General features: G+C 39.5%; 1 protein-coding gene across 4 annotated transcripts in view; it reads left to right on the forward strand.

Annotated features, from left to right (window-relative positions):
- The window catches only part of RIC3 (RIC3 acetylcholine receptor chaperone), a 60,229-nt gene that overhangs the window by 35,870 nt on the left and 2,723 nt on the right, over positions 1-21,636 (forward strand). For 3 of the 4 annotated variants that reach the window (XR_008703039.1, XM_055548735.1, XM_055548733.1), the window contains exons 4-5: positions 682-775; positions 11,044-11,192. Coding sequence is in view for 3 of the 4 variants with exons in the window: in XM_055548735.1 (XP_055404710.1) it covers positions 682-775; positions 11,044-11,192 (243 nt within the window). In the remaining variant the exon portion in view is untranslated. The remainder of the gene's footprint in view (positions 1-681; positions 776-11,043; positions 11,193-21,636) is intronic. The other variant, XM_055548734.1, reaches the window with a different exon arrangement.

A 21,636-nucleotide genomic window follows, 5' to 3' on the forward strand; every position in this document is an offset into this window, starting at 1 on the left:
TATTTTCCTATTGCTTTAAAGTTTATTTCATGTACTGATTGAGTGATTTACTTTTTTGTTCTCCTTTTAGGACCTTAGCATTAGTTTCAGTAGATGTGCTCCTTTCTGACCTTTTTTGAGAAGAGGGCAAGGTTACACAGTTCAAGCACAGATGACTGAAGTGGAAAACCTGGGGCAGGAACATGTCAACCCTAGTTCAAGTCTTTTTCTTTTGAAGAATTAAACTGTTATCTTCCATATGTTTTCAGATCTTAGGTACAGATGAAACAGTGCTCATTTCAAGGCTTCAGTACCTTTTCTGAAGACCTTTACCAGATTTGGTACTTCATCCTCAAGTATTATTTGAATTAGAAAGATGATATTTACCTTCATTTCTTCTTGGCTGACTGTGTAGGGCTGTGTTTTTCACTTGTAGGTGTTTCTTTGGCTGGTCCTGCTGTATTTCTGTGTGTAAGGGAGGCTGATTTATTCATCAGTTTCTCAACGTGTATCCTTTAGATCTTGGTACCTAGACTTCAGTACCCTTTGTGTCTTGATTGGATTAGGTGCAGAGACTGTCAGGCTCTTCTCTGAGTCTCAGGACCAGCCTGGATTATTGTAGAATGTCACAGCCCGCTGTGTTTCAGAAAAGAGCTTAAGGGGTTGTATATGATGGTTCTCAGATTGATGCTTATTTTTCAGCCAATTTTGAGCTTGTTCAACTGCAAGAAAAACTGAAGGAAACAGAGGAAGCCATGGAAAAATTAATCAACAGAGTGGGGCCTAATGGTGAGAGGTATGTTTTCACATAACAGGGATCAGACTGTTGCCCATTTAGAGAGTTAATTCAAAATTTTATTTTTCTGATTTCTGGCCCACTTGATTTCACTTTATATTATTGTTATATTAGTCATTTGCATATTATTTTTCATTTAACATTTCCATTTTCACACTTTCAAGTGTCATTTTCAAGAGTATATGTTCTATGTTGTGCAACGTTGTGTGAGCGTGAGTAAATTTGTGAGTGGATGCCACAAGGTAAAATGGGTTTTAAGGAAGTCATTTCCTAGCTGTCTAAAAATGGCATTATCTTAAGTAAAACAAGAAAGCTATTAAATAGTGTGCTTTCTGTGTGAGACAAAATGGAGGAGCCTAGGTATGCTCAGAGTAGGCATTTGCTTTTTGTTGACTGTGCCAGAACAGAACTGAGTGTGTGAAGTAGGTGTCAGGAGCCAAACTAGCCCTTTAGGATGCCCCATGGTGCAGACACACTCCTCTTGCTACAAGGCTGGCTGAGGACCTGAAATGGTGGCTTTGGGGGCCAGTGGAAGTTCTATACCCACTAAGAAAACGTGGGTATAGAAAGGCGAGAGAGGAGAAGCCGGAATGCGAAATTGAGGACAGAGGGATTCGGTTCATGCTAGGCCTTCTGACAAGGATGGGGTGGGAACTGGGGTGAGTGGCATGCAGGAGGTCCCATGCAGGAGGATGTCTTGAGAGGTCCCTCCTGTAGACTCGGGCTCAGTGCAGAGTCTTCGCCTCAGAAAACTGCTCTACTTTGGCCCCTTCTGTTTGCCATCCATGGTGCTGTTAGTGCCCCGTACTCTTTTCCCTGCTTTCTGGCTCCTGCCTTGCCCATCTTTGGCTGGATATGAAAAAAGTAAACATCCTCAAATTATCATCCCTTGGTTTGGCTTTTCCCTGCAATGTCTACATTGCTGCTGAAGTGACCTTTTTAAGAGTGATCCCTGCCTAGCTGGGCCCAGCACCCTTGACCTTCTTTTGGTCCAGAAAGCACAGTGACCATCTGGCCTTCTCCAAAGCAGTTGAGGTAGGTGTACATATCTATACATGAGTATATCTGTGTGAGTGAGTAATACTATTTGGTGTTATTAGCAGTTACTAAGAACCAAGCTGTAAGCTAAATACGTACATTATCTGTTTCAATGTTTCGTATGAATGTGACTAGTTTGTGCAACTATATGTTTCTGGCCTTTTCTGCCCTTCCCCTATACCACTCAGTCTGGGTGGGCAAGTACCAGACTTTTATAGACCCTTGTGCCTCAGAAAATATCATACCCTGGCCTGGTCTGTTTGAAGCCCTGCTGCTGCTGCTGAGTCGCTTCAGTCATGTCCGACTCTGCACGACCCCATAGACGGCAGCCCACCAGGCTCCCCCATCCCTGGGATTCTCCATGCAAGAACACTGGAGTGGGTTGCCATTTCCTTCTCCAGTGCATGAAAGTGAGAAGTGAAAGTGAAGTTGCTCAGTAGTGTCCAACTCAGCGACCGACCCCATGGACTGCAGCCTACCAGGCTCCTCTGTCCATGGGATTTTCCAGGCAAGAGTACTGGAGTGGGTCGCCAGTGCCTTCTCCAGTTTGAAGCCCTAGGCAACACCTAAAGGTCAGAAAACTATCAGTGAGTATCTGTGGGCAGGGCCTCCCACCTGGGAGACCCAGTCACTCAGCCTTGGGATAAAAAACTACGTGAAGATATTTTCTCACTATTATTCACTGCTGTTCAGACTCCCTTATCTCAGATCAAATAGTGCTACCATGCATCCCATCTGTCCCATTGTCCAGGCTAGGGGTGCGGTACTGTGACTCCTAACTACTGTCTGTCCTCCTTGTGCCAGCCAGCATTGCGTCTCCACATTTCATGTGCAAAAGCAGAGGAGTTGTGTGTCTCCTCCACCACCATGCCATCACCGTTGCATATGAAGTTGTGCCATGATCACTGTTTCTGGGGCAACAGGCCCTAGCTCAGATTATTTCCTCCTTGTCAGATGCTGGAGTGGGGACTTTCTGAGGACACTTGGATTGCACTGCCTCATGGCAGCGGTTGTGTAAAATAGATATTTCCACAGTACCTGTCAGGAACCAGGGATCAGCTCTCCTTTCACTCACGAGAGCATAGCTTGTGTCTCCCTTTCCCACATCTCATTTTCCAGTCCACAGGAGGTGACTTTCTCTCTGAAACGCCTTAATCTAAAACCTTTTATCCTTACGGGTAGGCCCTATGGGTCTTACACCTTCAAAATTGCAAGGGCTAGGTAGCCACATGTTTTATATTCTTGTCCTTTTTATATTTAAATCCTTTAACCTTAGTTTCTGTAGCATTTGTTCTTTTAAGTCTGTGCTTCTAGGGTTATTAGAAGAGCCCAAATAACCCAGTATTTTTTCTATCAGATCAAGATTTTGTCACATTGCCAGGCTTCTGGGGGTCAAGGAGAGGATTGAAGACAAAGAAGACATGTTCATTTGCAGCCTTCCAAGTCCTTTTATATAATATCACTCCGTAACTGTAAGATTTTACTTAAAATTCCCAATATATGCCACTTCTAATACTTTATTTAGAGCTTATGAAAGAATCAAAATATGGGAAAACTTTTCAGACAGCTTTCACCTGTGAGCAATATAAGTCTGCACACATTTTAAAATCATTAGGCCTCCTAGAAGGTTGGTATTGCGCCATGTTATGTCTGATATTAAGCAAACTCTCTAGTCCTGGGACACAAAGACTAAGCAAAGGATCTCGGAACCAGAACTGAGGTGTCCTTATTTCTGTCCTTGTGATCAGCAAAATTTCCTTCCTGGAGCAGCATGTTCAGCTGTAATTATTTTCCTAGAAGCAGGGAGTGCCCCGAGAGGAGACATGAGGTGCAGCCTCTGGCAGCAGACACTTGGCAGGCGTGTTGTATATGTATGTGGGACTGCATGTTTCTGGCAGGCATCGTTGGGATATAAACTCTGCGAGGACAGGCTTAGTCTCTTGCCTGTTCACTGCGTTCACATAGTAGGTGCTAAGTAAATACTTGCCATTGAAAGAGTATATAGTCACTTTTGAGGTGAGCATTTGTACTTATCATGGTAGAAGAGTAAATCCTACCCGTTCCCTGTTGACATCCTTCTCTTCCTTTCCTGATCTTTGTACTCAGAGTTCTATAGGACATGTCACATAGATATCTGCTCTTTTCCTCATCAGACAGTAAATGTCCTTTGAGTGAATGAACATCCAAAACAGAGCTCATCATCTACCCACAGATGAGCCTATTCTACCTGTAATGTTCCCCATCTCAGCAAACAGCTCCACCAGCTACTTAGTTGCCCCAAAGAGAAATTAAATGTCATCTTAGATTCATCTTTTCTTCACTTCTCATATCTCATTAATTACCTGTCCTGTCATTTCTTCCTGGTTAATAAGTGTCTCCTTGTAAAACATTCTAAACTCTCCCAGGGCAGGAATCCTTCTTATTCCTGGTGCCTAGCACAGGACAGCGGTAGGCTTTAGAAAAGTATTAGTTGAAATGGAAGAATGAGTGAGCGAATGGAGAATGCCTTAACTTTTTTTCCGTAAAGAAATTGGTGTCTTTTAATTTTTTTTTTTTTTTTTTGGTCCATGTTGTGTGGTATGTAAGATCTTAGTTCCCTGACCAGGTATTGAACCTGGGTCCTCTGTATTGAGATTATGGAGTCTTTGGACTGTCAGGGAAGTCCTGAGAATGCCTTTACTTTTGACATAGGTCAGAACTAACTCATGTGGTTTCTTTTCTTCTAATTTGCCTCCCTTCACTTTCTGCTTTCCAAACCAGTGGATTACATCTTTCAGCCCTTCATTAGGTCCCTGTTGCTTTTGATTAAAAGTAGAATGTTTTACATGACTTACATAGTCTGGGCTCTGCATACCTCAGTTGCTTTATCTTTCCCCATTACTCTTTCTCCATGTCTATGATCCAGCCACACTGAGTACGTGGTTTTCCTCTGAAGTACCTATGCATTTTTGCTTCTAGGACTTTGCATATACTTTTTTCCTTTGTTTGCCTTTGTTGCCCCAACCCCCTCCCCACAGACACTTATTTTATTTCTTAGTTGTCTTAGAGGTCTCAACTTAGTCATCATTTCCTCTGAGAGCCTTTCCCTGGACCCACAACTTGGTTAGGTGTTCCTCCTATATGCTCCCAGGCCACCTATGTTTACTGGATATTGTAAGCATCGTGTTACTTCCTAATCTTTTGTTAACTTTTCTGGCTTCCCTAATGCCTTATAACCTTCTTGAGAATAGGGAATTTTCATTATTCAGACTTGCATTCCTAATGCTGGCACATTTGACAGTGTCTGTACATGTTAAAAGAATGAATGAGGTGGATGTAAAGAAAGTACTTTAAAGCAGGCATTTTCAGCAACAATTAGAATATTTTTGGTACCTATTTTGATTTGTACAACCCTCTATGGTTGTCAGTTGCAAGTATTATTTTCTCTGTAAGGCACTGCATCTCAGAGAGAAGAGGTGTGCTCTAGGAGTGTGTATTAGTTTTCTGTGGCTGCTGTAATGAATTATCCTGACCTTAATGCCTTAAAACAACACACATGGTTATCTTATAGTTCTATATGTTAGAAGTCCTACATTGGGCTAAAATCAAGGTGTTAGCCAGACTTTTCCCTGCATTCTAGAGGTTCTGGGGTAAAATCTTTCCTCGCCTTTTCCAGATTTTAGAAGCTGCCCATATTCCTTGGCTCATGAACTCTTTACTTTTCACAGCCAGCAACAGTGAGTTGAGACTTTAGCTTCTTCTGCCTTCCCCTTCTACTTTTAAGGACCTTCATAAATGCATTGTGTCCTCCCAGATAATCCAGAATACAGCCCAAACTGGTAGGAATATTATAGCATCAACCAAAATAAAGCACAGAAGAATGAAGATAAGGCTTTGCGATATGAGTCATGAGTTCAGCTTTGAGTATGGTTGAAGAAACATCAGAGCATCCGTGTATTGTATATGGATGGCTGAGTCCCTTCACTGTCCACCTGAAACTATCACAACATTGTTAATCGGCTCTGCTGCTAAGTTGCTAAGTTGCTTCAGTCGTGTCCGACTCTGTGCGACCCCATAGACGGCAGCCCACCAGGCTCCCCCGTCCCTGGGATTCTCCAGGCAAGAACACTGGAGTGGGTTGCCATTTCCTTCTTCAATGCAAGAAAGTGAAAAGTGAAAGTGAAGTCGCTCAGTCATATCTGACTTCACGATCCCATGGACTGCAGCCTACCAGGCTCCTCCGTCCATGGGATTTTCCAGGCAAGAGTACTGGAGTGGGGTGCCATCACCTTCTCTACCCCAATACAAAATGATATGTTTGAAAAGAAAAAAAATAAACAGAACATCCATGTATGAAATATAGCAGCAATAGTAAATTGGGGTATTGTGGTCAGAACAAAGGACTCAAGTTTGGAAGTGTCCATTTGGCTGGGAGTATGAGGGGGAAAAGATGAGATTACCAAATCCTTGAAGCATGTTATGTCATGTGGCCATTGCCAGCAGTCTTCTGCTGGTCTGATTTCTTTTCTCATTTGAGTGATGTTGTAAGAAACTGTTTCATTCTGTGTTTAACTCTTGAATTCAAAACTCGATGACTCCTCGGAGTTTTGAAACATTCAAAAGTCTGAGTTATCTCCCAACTTGACCTTTTATTTTTCTAATGTCTTGGAATCAGCCATACCCAACCTCACCTAGCTTACCTGTTCATGCAGTTGCTAATGATCCTGGGCCACCAGGACATGGTTTTGAAGGGTGAATTTAAGATTAACTTTAGTATAGTGACAAGGCCTCCAAGTAGAAATGCCCAGGAGGTAACTGGAGTTATGAGACTGGCCTTTGTGTGAGAAGTCAAGATTAGAGGTAGAGGCTGAGCATCATGTATGTAGAGGTGATGGTTTAGTCTGTGAATTGGGTCTGCTTCCTGAGGACATGTCTATAGGAGTGGATAAACAGGAGCCCTAGGATTGAGCCTTCAGGAAAACCATGTTGTAGGAGGAGGACATTTCAAGGAGAAGATGGGCTGTAGTACAGAGAAGTCAAGAAGAATGAAATGTGATAAAAAGACTTTTGGACTTAAGAGTAAAGTGGTCATTGGAGAATTCCTTAGTGGTTCAGGGGTTAGGACTCCATGCTTCCATTGCAGTGAGTACAGGTTTGATCCCTGGTTGGGGAAATAAGGTCCTGTGTGCTGTGTGACAAAAGGGACAAAAAGTGGTCATTGATTTTCACAAGGTTTGGTAAAATGATGGAGTGGCAGCCAGATTTCAGGGAGGTAAAAGAAAATGGATGGTGAGGAAGTGGGGACCAGTCAAGCGAACACATTTATTGAGCACTTAAAACGCTCATGGCAGTGTGCCTGTACTGTAGTGAACTTATCTCTGACATCCAGGATTATCAAACCAAAGTGAGACAATGAGGAATCCGTGAAAGTGCTTATTGCAGTAAATTCAGAAGATGTAAAGTGGACCATGATTAATTGCCTAATGCGTGATGCAGACACTGAGTACATTTGAGGACACTTTAGTTTGGAAATCTCTAAGCAAGCTTCTCTCTTCTGTTTCTGCTTTTCTTAGCCTACCCATATCCCTTTAAATTAAGGGCTCTGATTTTCCGTGAATTAGAAAACAAAGTCAAGATTGTTGTATTCAGTAAAAATCAGAATGTACTAAGTACAGTCCAGAGAAGTACATGTGCAACGTGTCATGATAATCACGTAGGCTCTTTGAGCTAAGGGTGACCCAGCTGCCCCAGAAGCCTCCCACAAAATGAGTTGTCATAACAATAAGAGTTAGGGGTTATGGAATAGATGCGTAGTTAAGGTGAGTCAGGTCTCCTCTGCTGATGGAAAGTATAAAGCAGCTGTTCACATCCATGTAGAACAGACAGGCTGTCCTCAGTTCATGGCTTTGAGACCATTTATTGTAGAAAAAGTGGAGCTCCTGGGGTTTTTATTTTCCTCCCACTGAGATTTGTAAAAATGTTGCACCTACATTTTCCTCAGTTAACATCTTAATGTTGACAGGACAAGCAGTTTTTTCTTCTTCCCTGTTAGTCATTAAGGGTAACATAATGTAGGTTAAATGTAAAAAGAAACGTAGGCTCGGGACTGGGAAAGATTGATGACACCTCCATGAGGCTGGTACAGAATATATCATTTCTTTCCTCTTCATGGCTGTTATATTGACTTTTGAGTGCTTTGGGGTTTTAAGAGGAGAATAAGTAGCCTCTGTTAAGTCCTGCCAGTAGATAAAACTGGTCCCAAAGCAGACAATTCTCAGTCTTCTGAGTGGGGCCTTGCCTGCCTGTCGATATGATGCAGCGCTTCCCTCTCAAGTAGTCACATGTTATCCTTGAGCCTCATCTTACTCATGCAGGCATTTCCCCAGAGCCAACACAGCTGAATGAGGGGGTCACATACAGGTTTTCTGAACTGTGGAACTTGAGCACTGTGCTTCAAGAATTGCACCGAATGTTATTACAACTTAGGAGACTAGTTTTAAGTAGAGTGCTGACATTAACTAACAGTGTGAATAAATATATAATTTCTTCTCCATGGGCCTCAGTTTCCCCAATTCCTTTGGTCTAGATAATTTGTCAGAATGATCCAACTCTGACATTTTAGGGTATGTCTTTATTTCTGCACAAGTAGGTTCAGTCTGGCAATTCTAGGGTTAGCCTCAGATCAGATCAGATCAGTTGCTCATTCGTGTCCGACTCTTTGCGACCCCATGAATCGCAGCATACCAGGCCTCCCTGTCCATCACCAACTCCTGGAGTTCACTGAGACTCAAGTCCATCGAGTCAGTGATGCCATCCAGCCATCTCATCCTCTGTCATCCCCTTCTCCTCCTGCCCCCAATCCCTCCCAGCATCAGAGTCTTTTCCAATGAGTCAACTCTTCGCATGAGGTGGCCAAAGTACTGGAGTTTCAGCTTGAGCATCATTCCTTCCAAAGAAATCCCAGGGCTGATCTCCTTCAGAATGGACTGGTTGGATCTCCTTGCAGTCCAAGGGACTCTCAAGAGTCTTCTCCAACACCACAGTTCAAAAGCATCAATTCTTCGGCGCTCAGCCTTCTTCACAGTCCAACTCTCACATCCATACATGACCACAGGAAAAACCATAGCCTTGACTAGACGAGCGTTTGTTGGCAAAGTAATGTCTCTGCTTTTGAATATGCTATCTAGGTTGGTCATAACTTTCCTTCCAAGGAGTAAGCGTCTTTTAATTTCATGGCTGCAGTCACCATCTGCAGTGATTTTGGAGCCCAGAAAAATAAAGTCTGACATTGTACAGGAGACAGGGATCAAGACCATTCCCATAGAAAAGAAATGCAAAAAAGCAAAATGGCTGTCTGGGGAGGCCTTACAAATAGCTGTGAAAAGAAGAGAAGTGAAAAGCAAAGGAGAAAAGGAAAGATATAAACATCTGAATGCAGAGTTCCAAAGAATAGCAAGAAGAGATAAGAAAGGCTTCTTCAGCGATCAATGCAAAGAAATAGAGGAAAACAACAGAATGGGAAAGACTAGGGATCTCTTCAGGAAAATCAGAGATACCAAAGGAACATTTCATGCAAAGATGAGCTCGATAAAGGACAGAAATGGTATGGACCTAACAGAAGCAGAAGATATTAAGAAGAGATGGCAAGAATACCCAGAAGAACTGTACAAAAAAGATCTTCATGACCCAGATAATCACGATGGTGTGATCACTGACCTAGAGCCAGACATCCTGGAATGTGAAGTCAAGTGGGCCTTAGAAAGCATCACTACGAACAAAGCTAGTGGAGGTGATGGAATTCCAGTTGAGCTGTTCCAAATCCTGAAAGATGATAGTGTGAAAGTGCTGCACTCAATATGCCAGCAAATTTGGAAAACTCAGCAGTGGCCACAGAACTGGAAAAGGTCAGTTTTCATTCCAATCCCAAAGAAAGGCAATGCCAAAGAATGCTCAAACTACCGCACAATTGCACTCATCTCACACGCTAGTAAAGTAATGCTCAAAATTCTCCAAGCCAGGCTTCAGCAATGTGTGAACCATGAACTTCCTGATGTTCAAGCTGGTTTTAGAAAAGGCAGAGGAACCACAGATCAAATTGCCAACATCTGCTGGATCAAAGAAAAAGCAAGAGAGTTCCAGAAAAACATCTATTTCTGCTTTATTGACTATGCCAAAGCCTTTGACTGTGTGGATCACAATAAACTGTGGACAATTCTTCAAGAGATGGGAATACCAGACCACCTGATCTTCTTCTTGAGAAATTTGTATGCAGGTTAGGAAGCAACAGTTAGAACTGGACATGGAACAACAGACTGGTTCCAAATAGGAAAAGGAGTTCGTTAAGGCTGTATATTGTCACCCTGTTTATTTAACTTATATGCAGAGTACATCATGAGAAATGCTAGACTGGAAGAAACACAAACTGGAATCAAGATTGCCAGGAGAAATATCAATAACCTCAGATATGCAGATGACACCACCCTTATGGCAGAAAGTGAAGAGGAACTCAAGAGCCTCTTGATGAAAGTGAAAGAGGAGAGTGAAAAAGTTGGCTTAAAGCTCAACATTCAGAAAACGAAGATCATGGCATCCGGTCCCACCACTTCATGGGAAATAGATGGGGAAACAGTGGAAACAGTGTCAGACTTTATTTTTCTGGGCTCCAAAATCACTGCAGATGGTGACTGCAGCCATGAAATTAAACGACGCTTACTCCTTGGAAGGAAAGTTATGACCAACCTAGATAGCATACTGAAAAGCAGAGACATTACTTTGCCAACAAAGGTTTGTCTAGTCAGCCTAGTAGCGTATTTTTCCCTCATTGAGGCAAGTGGTCCAGCACATTTTCTTTTGATGACATTACTGCAGAGAAAAGTGGCTTGTAGTAAATGGAGTAATGTAAGTAATGGTGAAACTGCTTGAGGATAGGGAATTGGGGCAGTGAGGTGTACTGTGAAAGAATCTGAAGGCTGAGACTTCTGGAGTCTTGTCCCAGAACTGACATTAAATCATTCTGGGACCTCGGACAATCACTTGCTCTGTTCTGGGCCCTAGTTTTCCCATTTATAAAATCAAAACATTGAACTAACATCTCTGGTTCCCATCTATGCAGTTCCAGAATCAACTCCTAGAGTAATTATCTGTTGCTATTGAACTTCCTATTCTAGAGTCCAGACAGATCATAGTAATGTTTATGTTCATTGCCTAGGAGTATTTGCTACTAACTAGCTGGATTGTCTGCTGTTTTTAAGCAGAGCACAGACTGTGACTTCTGACCAAGAAAAACGATTGCTACATCAGCTCCGAGAAATCACCAGGGTCATGAAAGAAGGAAAATTCATTGATAGATCCACTCCAGAGAAAGAAGCTGAGGAGGCCCCTTATATGGAAGACTGGGAAGGTAAACAGTGTTTTCTTATTTCTTTGTTAACCATCAGCCCAGAAAAGAGACCAACAGAATTTTTAAAATCAGCTTTATTACTGAGTTATAAGATATACACAGTTCATCAATTTTAAGTGTATGGTTGGATAAGTTTTGACAGATACATAGAGTTGTATAATCATGTCACAGTCATGAAATAGTCATGATACTTCCATCATCGCAGAAAGTTACCATTCCCTTTGCTGCTAATCCCCTTCTGCCCTGGCAACAGCTGAACTGCTTTCTGTCCCTCTAGCTTTACCTTTTCTGTATAAACGGGTCATACTGCACATGTTCTTTTGTATTCTGGCTTCATTGATTTAGTGTAATGCTTCTGAGCTTCATGTGTTGAGTGTATTAGCAGTTCTTTCTTCTAACTGCAGAGTAGTGTTCTGTTGTCTGGGTAGAGTTTGTTTCTCCATTCGCCAGTTTAGGAACTTTTGGGCTGCCAACTTTGAGCTATTATGAATCAAGCTGCTGTGAACTTTTGCATACACATTTTTATTGGAACATATATTTGTATTTATTTTGGTATATCTCTAAGAATGAGATTTTTGGGTTTTATAAGTGTGTGTTCAACTTTGGAAAGTAGGTTGATTATTCTAAAATTATTCTAAAATTTTGCTTTCCCAATTTGCAGTGTATGAGAATTGCAGTCACTCCACATCCTCGGTATCACTTGGCATCATCAGTCTTTTTAATTTTAGCTATTCTACTGAGTGTGTAGTGGTGTCTAGCTTGTGACTGTGGTGTGAATTTCCCTGGCAACTGGTGGTGGTGAACATCTTTCACGTACTTATTTGTCATCTGTGTGTCTTTGGTGAAGTGTTCGTTCACATTGTGTGCCACTTTCTTGAGTTGGTCATATTCGTATTGAGTTGCAAGAGTTTCTTCTATATTCTGGATATAAGTTGTCAGTTACGAATTTTGCAAATATTTTCTCTTGATTTGTGATTTGCCTTTTAATTTCCTTAGTGGCATCTTTCAAAGACCAGAAGTTTTTTTTTTTTTTTTTTTTCATTTTGATGAAGTGCAGTTTATCATTTTCTCTTTTATGATTCACTTTCTTTGTGAGCTTTTAAGAAATCTTTCCTGTACTCAAAGTTACCTAAGTCTTCTGCCTTCTTCTAGAATTGTATGGTTTTAGCTCTTACATTTAGGCCTGTGATCTGTTTTTTAGTTTTTATATATGGTGTGCAGTATCAGGATGAGGTTAATATTTTTCCATATTGATATTCTATTGTTCCAGTTTATTTTGTTATATTTAATTATCTTGGTGTGTTGGTTGGAAATCAACCAACCCTTCCCTTTTGGAAAATGGAAAAATCATTTAACCACGTATAGGTGGGTATATTCTGGGTTTTCTGTTCTGTTTCATTGATCTTTGTGTGTATACTTATACTGATATCACAATGTCTTTATATTGTCTTGAAATCTGGTAAGGCAAGTTCTTCAGCTGTTTTTTCCAAAATCATTTTTGTAATTCTGGGCCCTTCACATTTTCATATAAATTTAAAATCAGTATGTTCAGTTCAGTCGCTCAGTTGTGTCTGATTCTTTGTGACCCCATGGACTGCAGCACGCCAGGCCTCCCTGTCCATCACCAACTCCTGGAGTTTACCCAAACTCATGTCCATCGAGTCAGTGATGCCATCCAGCCATCTCATCCTTTGTCATCCCCTTCTCCTCCCGCTTTCAGTCTTTCTCAGTATCAGGGTCTTTTCCAATGAGTCACCTCTTTGCATCAGGTGGCCAAAGTATTGGAGTTTCAGCTTCAACATCAGTCCTTCCAATGAATATTCAGGACTGATTTCCTTTAAGATTGTCTGGTTGGATCTCCTTGCAATCCAAGGGACTCTCAAGAGTCTTCTCCAATACCACACTTCAAAAGCATCAATTCTTCTGCACTCAGCTTTCTTTATAGTCCTACTCTTACATCCATACATGACTACTGGGAAAAACCATAGCCTTGACTAGACGGACCTTTGTTGACAAAGTAATGTCTCTGCTTTTTAATGTGCTGTCTAGGTTGGTCATAACTTTTCTTCCAAGGAGTAAGTGTCTTTTAACTTCATGGCTGCAGTCACCATCTGCAGTGATTTTGGAGCCCAAAAAAATAAAGTCAGCCACTGTTTCCACTGTTTCTCCATCTATTTGCCATGAAGTGATGGGACCAGATGCCATGATCTTTGTTTTCTCAATGTTGAGCTTTAAGCCAACTTTTTCACTCTCCTCTTTCACTTTCATCAAGGGGCTCTATGTTACTTTCTACAAAAAAAAAGCCTGATGGGATTTTGATGGCATTGTATTGATTCTTTAGATCAGTTTGGAAAAATTGACATCATAACAATATTGAATCTTCCAATCCATTAACATTTTTATCTTTCCATTTATTTAGATCTTTAGTTTCTCAGCAATGTTTTATAGTTTTCAGTATTTAGGTCTTGTACATGTTTTGTAAATTTATCCTTAAAGTTCATATTTTTGATATCATAAGTGATATTTAAAATTTTTTAAATTACTTATTGCTATCTGTGTAGAAACACAATTTATTTTTGTTTTCTGATCTTGTATCCTGTGACTTTCTTAAACACAAAGTAGCTTCCTTTTTTTTTCTTCAGATTTTTTAAGATTCAATTTCTTTAAACTTGCTATGTAGACAGTCTCAAATTATTTATATAAGACAGTTTTACTTCTTTTTACTATATAGGTCTTTTCTTTTTCTTGGCTTACTGCACTGGCTAGAACTTCCTTGCACAATATTGTACAGAAGTGGTGAAAACAAACATCCTTGCTTTCCTGATACTAGGTAGAAAGTGCTCACACATTCTCCATTAATATGATGTGAGCTCTTGGTTTATCATGGATGTTCTTTTTCAGTTGAGGAAGCTTCCTTGTGGTTTTACTTTGCTGAGAGTTTTTCATTATGTATGGGTGTTAAGATTTTATGAATGCTTTTTGTTAATCATATGAACTGATCATATTATTTTTCTGTTTTGGTGACTTAAGTTAGTGAATTATACTGATTTTTTTTGTAAAGAAGAGTTTGTGTAGGATTACTTATTTGTTCCTTAAATGTCTGGCAGATTTCTCCAGTGATACCATCTAGGCCTGGAGTTTTCTTTGTGGCAAGACTTATATGACTGAATTTAATTTCTTAACATGAATTGCACTGTATCAGTTTATTTTTTCTTGAGTGAACTTTGATAGATTGTATCTTTCAATGAGTTTACATATTTTATTCTCATCAAATTTATTAGTATAAAATTATTTATAATATTCCCTTATTTATTTAACATGTATAAGGTCTATAAGGATGTGTCCTATTCTTCTCCTGATATAGGTAATTGGGCCTTTGTGTAATTTTTTTTTTCCTGATTAGACTGATCAGAGGTTTATCAACACTATTGATCTTTTCAAGAACTATACTGTGGTTTGGGTTTTTTCTTATTTCCTATTTCATTGATTTCTATGGCTTACTTAGGGTTTGACATTCTTTTTCTAGTTTCTCAAGGTGGAAGCTTAGATCCTTGATCTATTTTTGGCCATTGTTTCATCAATGAGATAGTTCCCTTGAGCTTCTGTGCTCTCTTGATTCTCTGGTTGCATGTTTGTTAGATTTTTTTATATTGTTGCACAGGTCACATATGGCCTCTTTTTTTTTTCTCTTCAGTCTTTTGTTTCCACCATGCTTGATTTTTGTATCGTTTTCCTATGTCTTCAGCTTTATTAGTCTTTTTTCCCTGTATATAATCTGCTCTTAGTCTCATTCAGTGTGTTTTTAATCTCAGATAGTGTATTTTCATCTCTAGAAGTTCTGTTTGGGTTTTTTTATGTCTTTCATCTCTCTCATATATTCATATTTTCTTCTACCTTCTTGAACATATGAGACATATTTATAACAGCTTTCTTAACAGACTTGACTGCTGATCTTATTTTCTGTGTCATTTCTAGATCTCTTTCTAGTTATTGATATTTTCTCCTTGTTATGGGTCTTAATTTCCTGCCCTTTATGCATGCCTGGTAAATTTTGATTGGATGATGGGTATTGTGAGTTTTACATTGTGGAATGCTAGATTTTGTCTTAGTACTTTAGTGTTGGACTTCTTTCTAATACACAGTTAACTTACCGAAATCAGTTGGATCCTTCAGTGCTTGTTTTTAAGGTTGCACCCCACTCCAGTACTCTTGCCTGGAAAATCCCATGGACGGAGGAGCCTGGTAGGCTGCAGTCCATGGGGTCGCTAAGAGTCGGACACCACTGAGCGACTTCACTTTCACTTTTCACTTTCATGCATTGGAGGAGGAAATGGCAACCCACTCCAGTGTTCTTGCCTGGAGAATCCCAGGGACGGCGGGGCCTGGTAGGCTGCCGTCTATGGGGTCGCACAGAGTCGGACACGACTGAAGCGACTTAGCAGCAGTAGCAGCAGCAGCAGAGTGGGTCCAAAGCAACCTTTATTCTGTGGCTAATTTAGCCCTGTTAGTAAAGCAACATCTTTCTCTGGACTCTGCGTGATGCTTCACAAGGTCTTTCCACTTTGGCTGGTAAGGACATGAACTGTTCCCAGCTGTGTGTGAGCTCCAGGAATTTATAGGCCTAATGCTTTTAGCATTTCTTTTCCTGGCCCTGGTTAGTTTTATCCCATATATGCACAGATCCGAACACAGTTAAAAACATTAGGAGTTCCCTCAATAGATCTCTGGAGCTTTGTTTGCGAAGCTCCTTTCCTTCCAGTATTTTTCCCTATACATTCTCACTGCTCCGGTCTCCCTGACTTTGTGTTCCAAGCTCAGTGAGACCACTGGGCCCTGCTTCCCTTTTCTCAGGATCCATGACTACTTTTGTCATGTAATGTTTGAAAATTGGCTCTTCATAGATTTCATTTGATTTTCTAGTTGTTTAACGGGGGAATCCTCATGCCTTCATTATTGCCAGAGCAGAAGTAAGAGCGTACATATTAACATCAGAATAACCCTAGGTATATTAAATAGTAAAGGATGGAGGGGAGGAACCTTAAAAACTAGAAAAAAAAAATAGTTGTGAATAGGTATTCGCTCTTAGCAGGAAAAAATTTCTTGAGCATAAAAGCAGTGCAAGATCTGTTCATCATAAAAACAGAAATTAGGACTAGAGGGGGATTTCTTCAGCTTGATAAAGAGAATCTATGAAACCTACAGTTAATGTTACATTTAATGGTGAACAATGAGTGCTTTCTCCCGAAGATTGGGAACAGGCAAGGATGACCACTTTTATTCAGCATGGTGCTGAAAGTTCTAGGTAGTACAGGAAGAAAAGGAAAGGAAATAAAAGGCCTGCTTGCAGGTTACATGATGGCTGATGGAAAACCCTGAGGAATCTATTTTAAAAGCTAAAACTGATAAATGAGTTCAGCAAGGTAGATAAACATACAGAAATCAGTTGTATTTCTGTACACTAGAATGAACGTGCTGGCATCAAAATGAAAACTTTGTAATCATTCAAAAAAAATGAATGACTTAGGTGTAAATTTCACAAAACATGTACAGGATTTGCATGCTGAAAAACCATACAACACTGATGAAAAAAATCAAAGATCTATTAATAAATAAATGGGTAGACATACTGTGTTTTTCTCACTTGCATTCATTTCACATGCTACCAACGTGATGCTCAAAATCCTTCAAGTTTAGCTTCAACAGTATGTGAACAAAGAACTTCCAGAAGTTCAAACTGGATTTAGAAAAGGGAGGGGAACCAGAGGTCAAATTGCCAACATCTGCTGGATCATAGAAAAAGCAAGAGAATTCCAGAAAAACACCTACTTCTGCTTCATTGACTACACTAAAGCCTTTGTGTAGATCACAACAAACTGGAAAATTCTTAAAGAGATGGGAATACCAGACCATCTTACCTGTGGCTCTTGAGAAACTTGTATGCAGGTCAAGAAGTAACAGTTAGAACTGGACATGGAACAATGGATTGGTTCAGAATTGGGAAGGGAGTATGTCGAGGCTATATATTGCCATCCTGCTTATTTAACTTGTATGCAGAGTACATCATGAAAAATGGCATGCTGGATGAAGCACAAGCTGGAATCAAGACTGCCAGGAGAAATATCAGTAACCTCAGATATGCAGATAACACCACCCTTATGGCAGAAAGTGAAGAGAAACTAAAGAGACTCTTGATGAAGGTGAAAGAGGAGAGTGAAAAAGCTGACTTGAAACTCAACACTCAAAAAACTAAGATCATGGCATCCTATCCCATCACTTTATGGCAAATAGAAGGGAAAACAGTGGAAAGTGACAGACTTTATCTTCTTGGGCTCTAGAATCTCTGCAGATGGTGACTGCAGGCATGAAATTAAAAGATGTTTGCTCCTTGGAAGAAAAGCTATGACAAACCTAAACAGCATATTAAAAAAGCAGAGACATTTCTTTGCTGACAAGTCTGTATAGTCAAAGCTATGGTTTTTGCAGTAGTCATATACAGATGTGAAAGTTGGACCGTAAAGAGGGCTGAGCACCAAAGAATTGATGCCTCTGATCTGTGGTGTTGGAGAAGATTTTTGTGAGTCCCTTTGGACTGCAGGGCTTCCATGGTGGCTCAGATGGTAAAGCATCTGCCTGCAGTGCGGGAGACCCAGGTTTGATCCCTGGGTTGGGAAGATCCCCTGGAGAAGGAAATGGCAACCCATTCCAGAATTCTTGCCTGGAAAATCCCATGGACAGAGCAGCTGGTAGGCTATAGTCCATGGGGTCGCAAAGAGTTGGACACGACTGAGCGACTTCACTTTCACTTTGGACTGCAAGGAGATCAAATCAGTCAATCCTAAAGGAAATCAATCCTGAATATTCATTGAAAGGACTGATGCTGAAGCTGAAGCTCTGATACTTTGGCCACGTGATGCAAAGACCCAACTCATTGGAAAGACTCTGATGGCTGGGAAAGATTGTAGCAATAAAAAGGAATGGATTACTGATAAATGCAGCAGTTTGGATGAATTTCCAGATTATGTTGAATTAAAAAAATCCTAATTGTAAAAGGTTATTATGTAATGTGATTCTATTTATATAATAGTATTGAAATGGCAAAATTATAGAAATGGAGAACAGACTAGTAGTTGCCAGAGGTTAAGGAGGGAATTGGGCAGGAGGGAGTAGGTGTGGCCATTAAAGGGCAATATAAGGGATTCTTGTGGTGATAGAAATATTCTTGTATACTGACTATATCAGTATTAACATCCTGGTTGTGACATTATAGTGTATAGTTTTGTAAGGTGTTATCACTAGAAAAAACTAGATAGAGAGTACATGGGGTTTCTGTATTTCTTATAACTACACATGAATCTACAATTAACACAAAATTTAAAAAACTAATTAAAAAATGCAAGAAATTATAAGGGAGAGGATAGTATAACATAAAACTTACATGGTGTACATAAAATTTTTACTTTCTGTAGATCAGACAAGGTCGAAAAGTTTTCAGAACCAACACTAAATTGGAAAAATATTTGTAACAAATATGACTGGTAATCAGCAAAGAAGCTGATATCTTTAATATATAAAAAGTTCTACAACTAATTTAGGAAACACTGATATCCACCTAGCTATGCAGTGCACAAAAGAAAAAAATTCAACTGGCTCACAAAACAGAAGAAAAATTATTTCATTCTCAGTAGTAATCAATGAAATGAAAAATGGAATTACTTCTTTCCTTCCAAATTGCAAATCTTCATTATATAACATGTTCCCAAATAAGGTAAAATTATTCTTATTTATTTTCTACCTACTACTTAGGTTTTGTTGAAATTATGTAGAGTTTTAGCTCCAAATGATTTATGTAGCTTTTAAAGATACTAGCCTTTTCTAAGTATTTAACAATATCATTAAATTTCTAACCACATTATCAATAATTATTTTACATTGATAATTCTTACAGATTTCATCTTTTACCACTTTCTTATATACAGTATCTTCTTTCTTTAATTTAAACTTTTGATTGATTTTTGTATGTCGGAATACTTCCTTAAGGCCCTCCCCCCAGCTCCCCCAAAATAGAAGGGTGTGCTTTCTAAGTACTGGACTTAACCATTTTTCACCTTGATACAAATAATTTTTTGGATGGATATAAAATTATATGATCATTTTTTTCCCTTATAGGTCTGAAAACATTGCTTCATTCTCTACTATCATTTGATGTTGAAAATGGTAACTCTTAATCCCAGTCTTATTCTTTTTCTCAATGGGCAACCTGTTTTTGGTTAGCTAGTTTCTGTTTTCTGTCTGGAATTCCGTATTCTTTTTATACTTAAAAGTTTGAATTTGTACAAGTTCATCAGCATGTATCTGACTGTGTGTGTATTAATGTATGGATTTTTCAAAATATTTTTACCTAGCATTTATCCATCTGAAGACTTGGGACTTTTTTTCAACTCAAGAATATTTTCTTATAATTTCTTTGATTATTGGTCCCATTTAATCTACTCTGCCTTCTCACTGTAGAATTGTAGTAATTCTAAGATTGGATCTTGGATAGGTCTTCTGTGCAGCTTATCTTTTTTCTCATAATTTCCATTTCTTTGTCATATTTATCTTTGTCCTAGGAGAATTCTTCACCTTGAACTTCTAATAATATATTAATTTGGTTCTCAGTCATGTCTGTTTCAACCTACTCTTTTCTTCCTTATTCAGGTTAATTTTTTTTTTGCAATTAGGATTTTCGGTTTCTGACAGCTCTTTCTTATATTCTGTTTGCTACTTTTTTTATACTGAAGCCTGAGTGGTTTTATACATACAATAACCAGTTGAATATTACTGGAAATGTCATTTAAAAGCTGATTGACCTTAACTCCTGTTTCCTGCATTGGCTTTTTTAAGGGGCTCTTTACATGGTTTGCTTAGTTTGGTTCCCATTTTGAACTGCGGACTTCCTCGTAGGACCAGTGAGTTTTTGTTTCTTGCTTATGTTTTAAGTTCTTGCGTAATCAGTATGTTGGCTGATATGGGATACTCAAGTAATTATGAGAGTCACTGTTAGATTTTCTTCAGCAGGCTTCCCCATCATAAACCAAGGCAGATAGTCATGAAATTTCAACATTAAGCTTTGTTCTTGGTGTAGGGAGAAGGCAGAAACATGCCAGAAAGCAGACTTCACTCTTAAGCATTCAGTGGCTAGGAGCTAACTAGAAGCGGACCTCCCCAGCCTCTGCCTTTGACCAAAGAGACTGTGAGGACCTTGGGTAGCTAAGCTCCAGTTCACCCAGCATACTGTCCACAGTAAGTTAAACCTGGGAACTATCAGACTGCATTGGCGAGATTCTTGACACACTACTGTAGTGCTGGTGAGGATGTGAGAAGATGGAGTTTTTTTTATATCACTGGTAGGACTAAAAATTTATACCATTCTTCTGGAAAGTAATTTGGCAGAGTATAAAATAGGCTTTTAAAATGTCCATCCCGTTTGGTCTAGTTTTCATATTTCTAAAAGTCTATCTTAAAAAAATAGGGAACTGGACATGGATTTATATTCAGAGATCTTAACTAATATGAAACTTATAATGGAAAATTGGAAAGAATCTGAATGTCTTACAGAAGGGGCATGGTAAATCATGTCAGTTATGTAGATGTATGATGGGATATTTTGCAGCCAACTTTTAAATGCCTAATAATATGAAGAAGTACTCATGATATAATGTTGAAGGAAAAGAATCTGGGTACAATATTTTATGTACAGTATGATCCCTCTTTGTTAAAAAAGAGAAAAATATATGTTATCATTTGCAGTGATAAAAAGGCCAGAGGTGGTACAACACATTGTTATCAGTGATGGGATTCTAGGTGATTTTTGTTTTCTTTTTTAAAACTTGTCTGGGTTTTTCAGATTTTCTACAATAAGCCTGTGTGACTTTGACTTTTTTTTCCCCCTTGATCATAAATGCTGTAAAAATGTGTCTCCACACTCTGCATGGCACCAAAAAAGACCCCTACTTTTCAGAATTTGTAGGCAAAAAAAAAAAGGTTTATGTTAGGATTCAATTTGCCAATTATCATAATGTGCAAATGGGTTTTGAATTCTCTGGCTTTCACGTTGTACGGTGAGCACGGCTGCTGTTGCCAGCACCGGCATATGAGCTCCAGCACGGCCCATCTGCTGCTTAGGCTTGGCTTGGCTGACACAGATTTATTTCATTTCATTCTTTAATTTGGCAACATTTTCTCTTTTCTCATTATCATTGCTGGGACTCATTTTGTTTACCAGTTTGCTGTTTTCTTTTGTTCCCTATCGTGAAGACGAAGAAGCCAACAATGGGAATTCTGTCTTCTCAAAATGCAGTCCTTGTCCTTGGGGATCTTGGGCATGTCTTGCTAAAGTGCTCTCTATTTCTGACACTTGCAAGCCATTTCTATTGTTTTGATTAGTAGAAGGCTTTGTGGTGTA

This window comes from Bubalus kerabau, chromosome 15 (genome assembly GCF_029407905.1).
Source record: "Bubalus kerabau isolate K-KA32 ecotype Philippines breed swamp buffalo chromosome 15, PCC_UOA_SB_1v2, whole genome shotgun sequence".
In the NCBI taxonomy this organism is placed as follows: domain Eukaryota; kingdom Metazoa; phylum Chordata; class Mammalia; order Artiodactyla; family Bovidae; genus Bubalus; species Bubalus kerabau.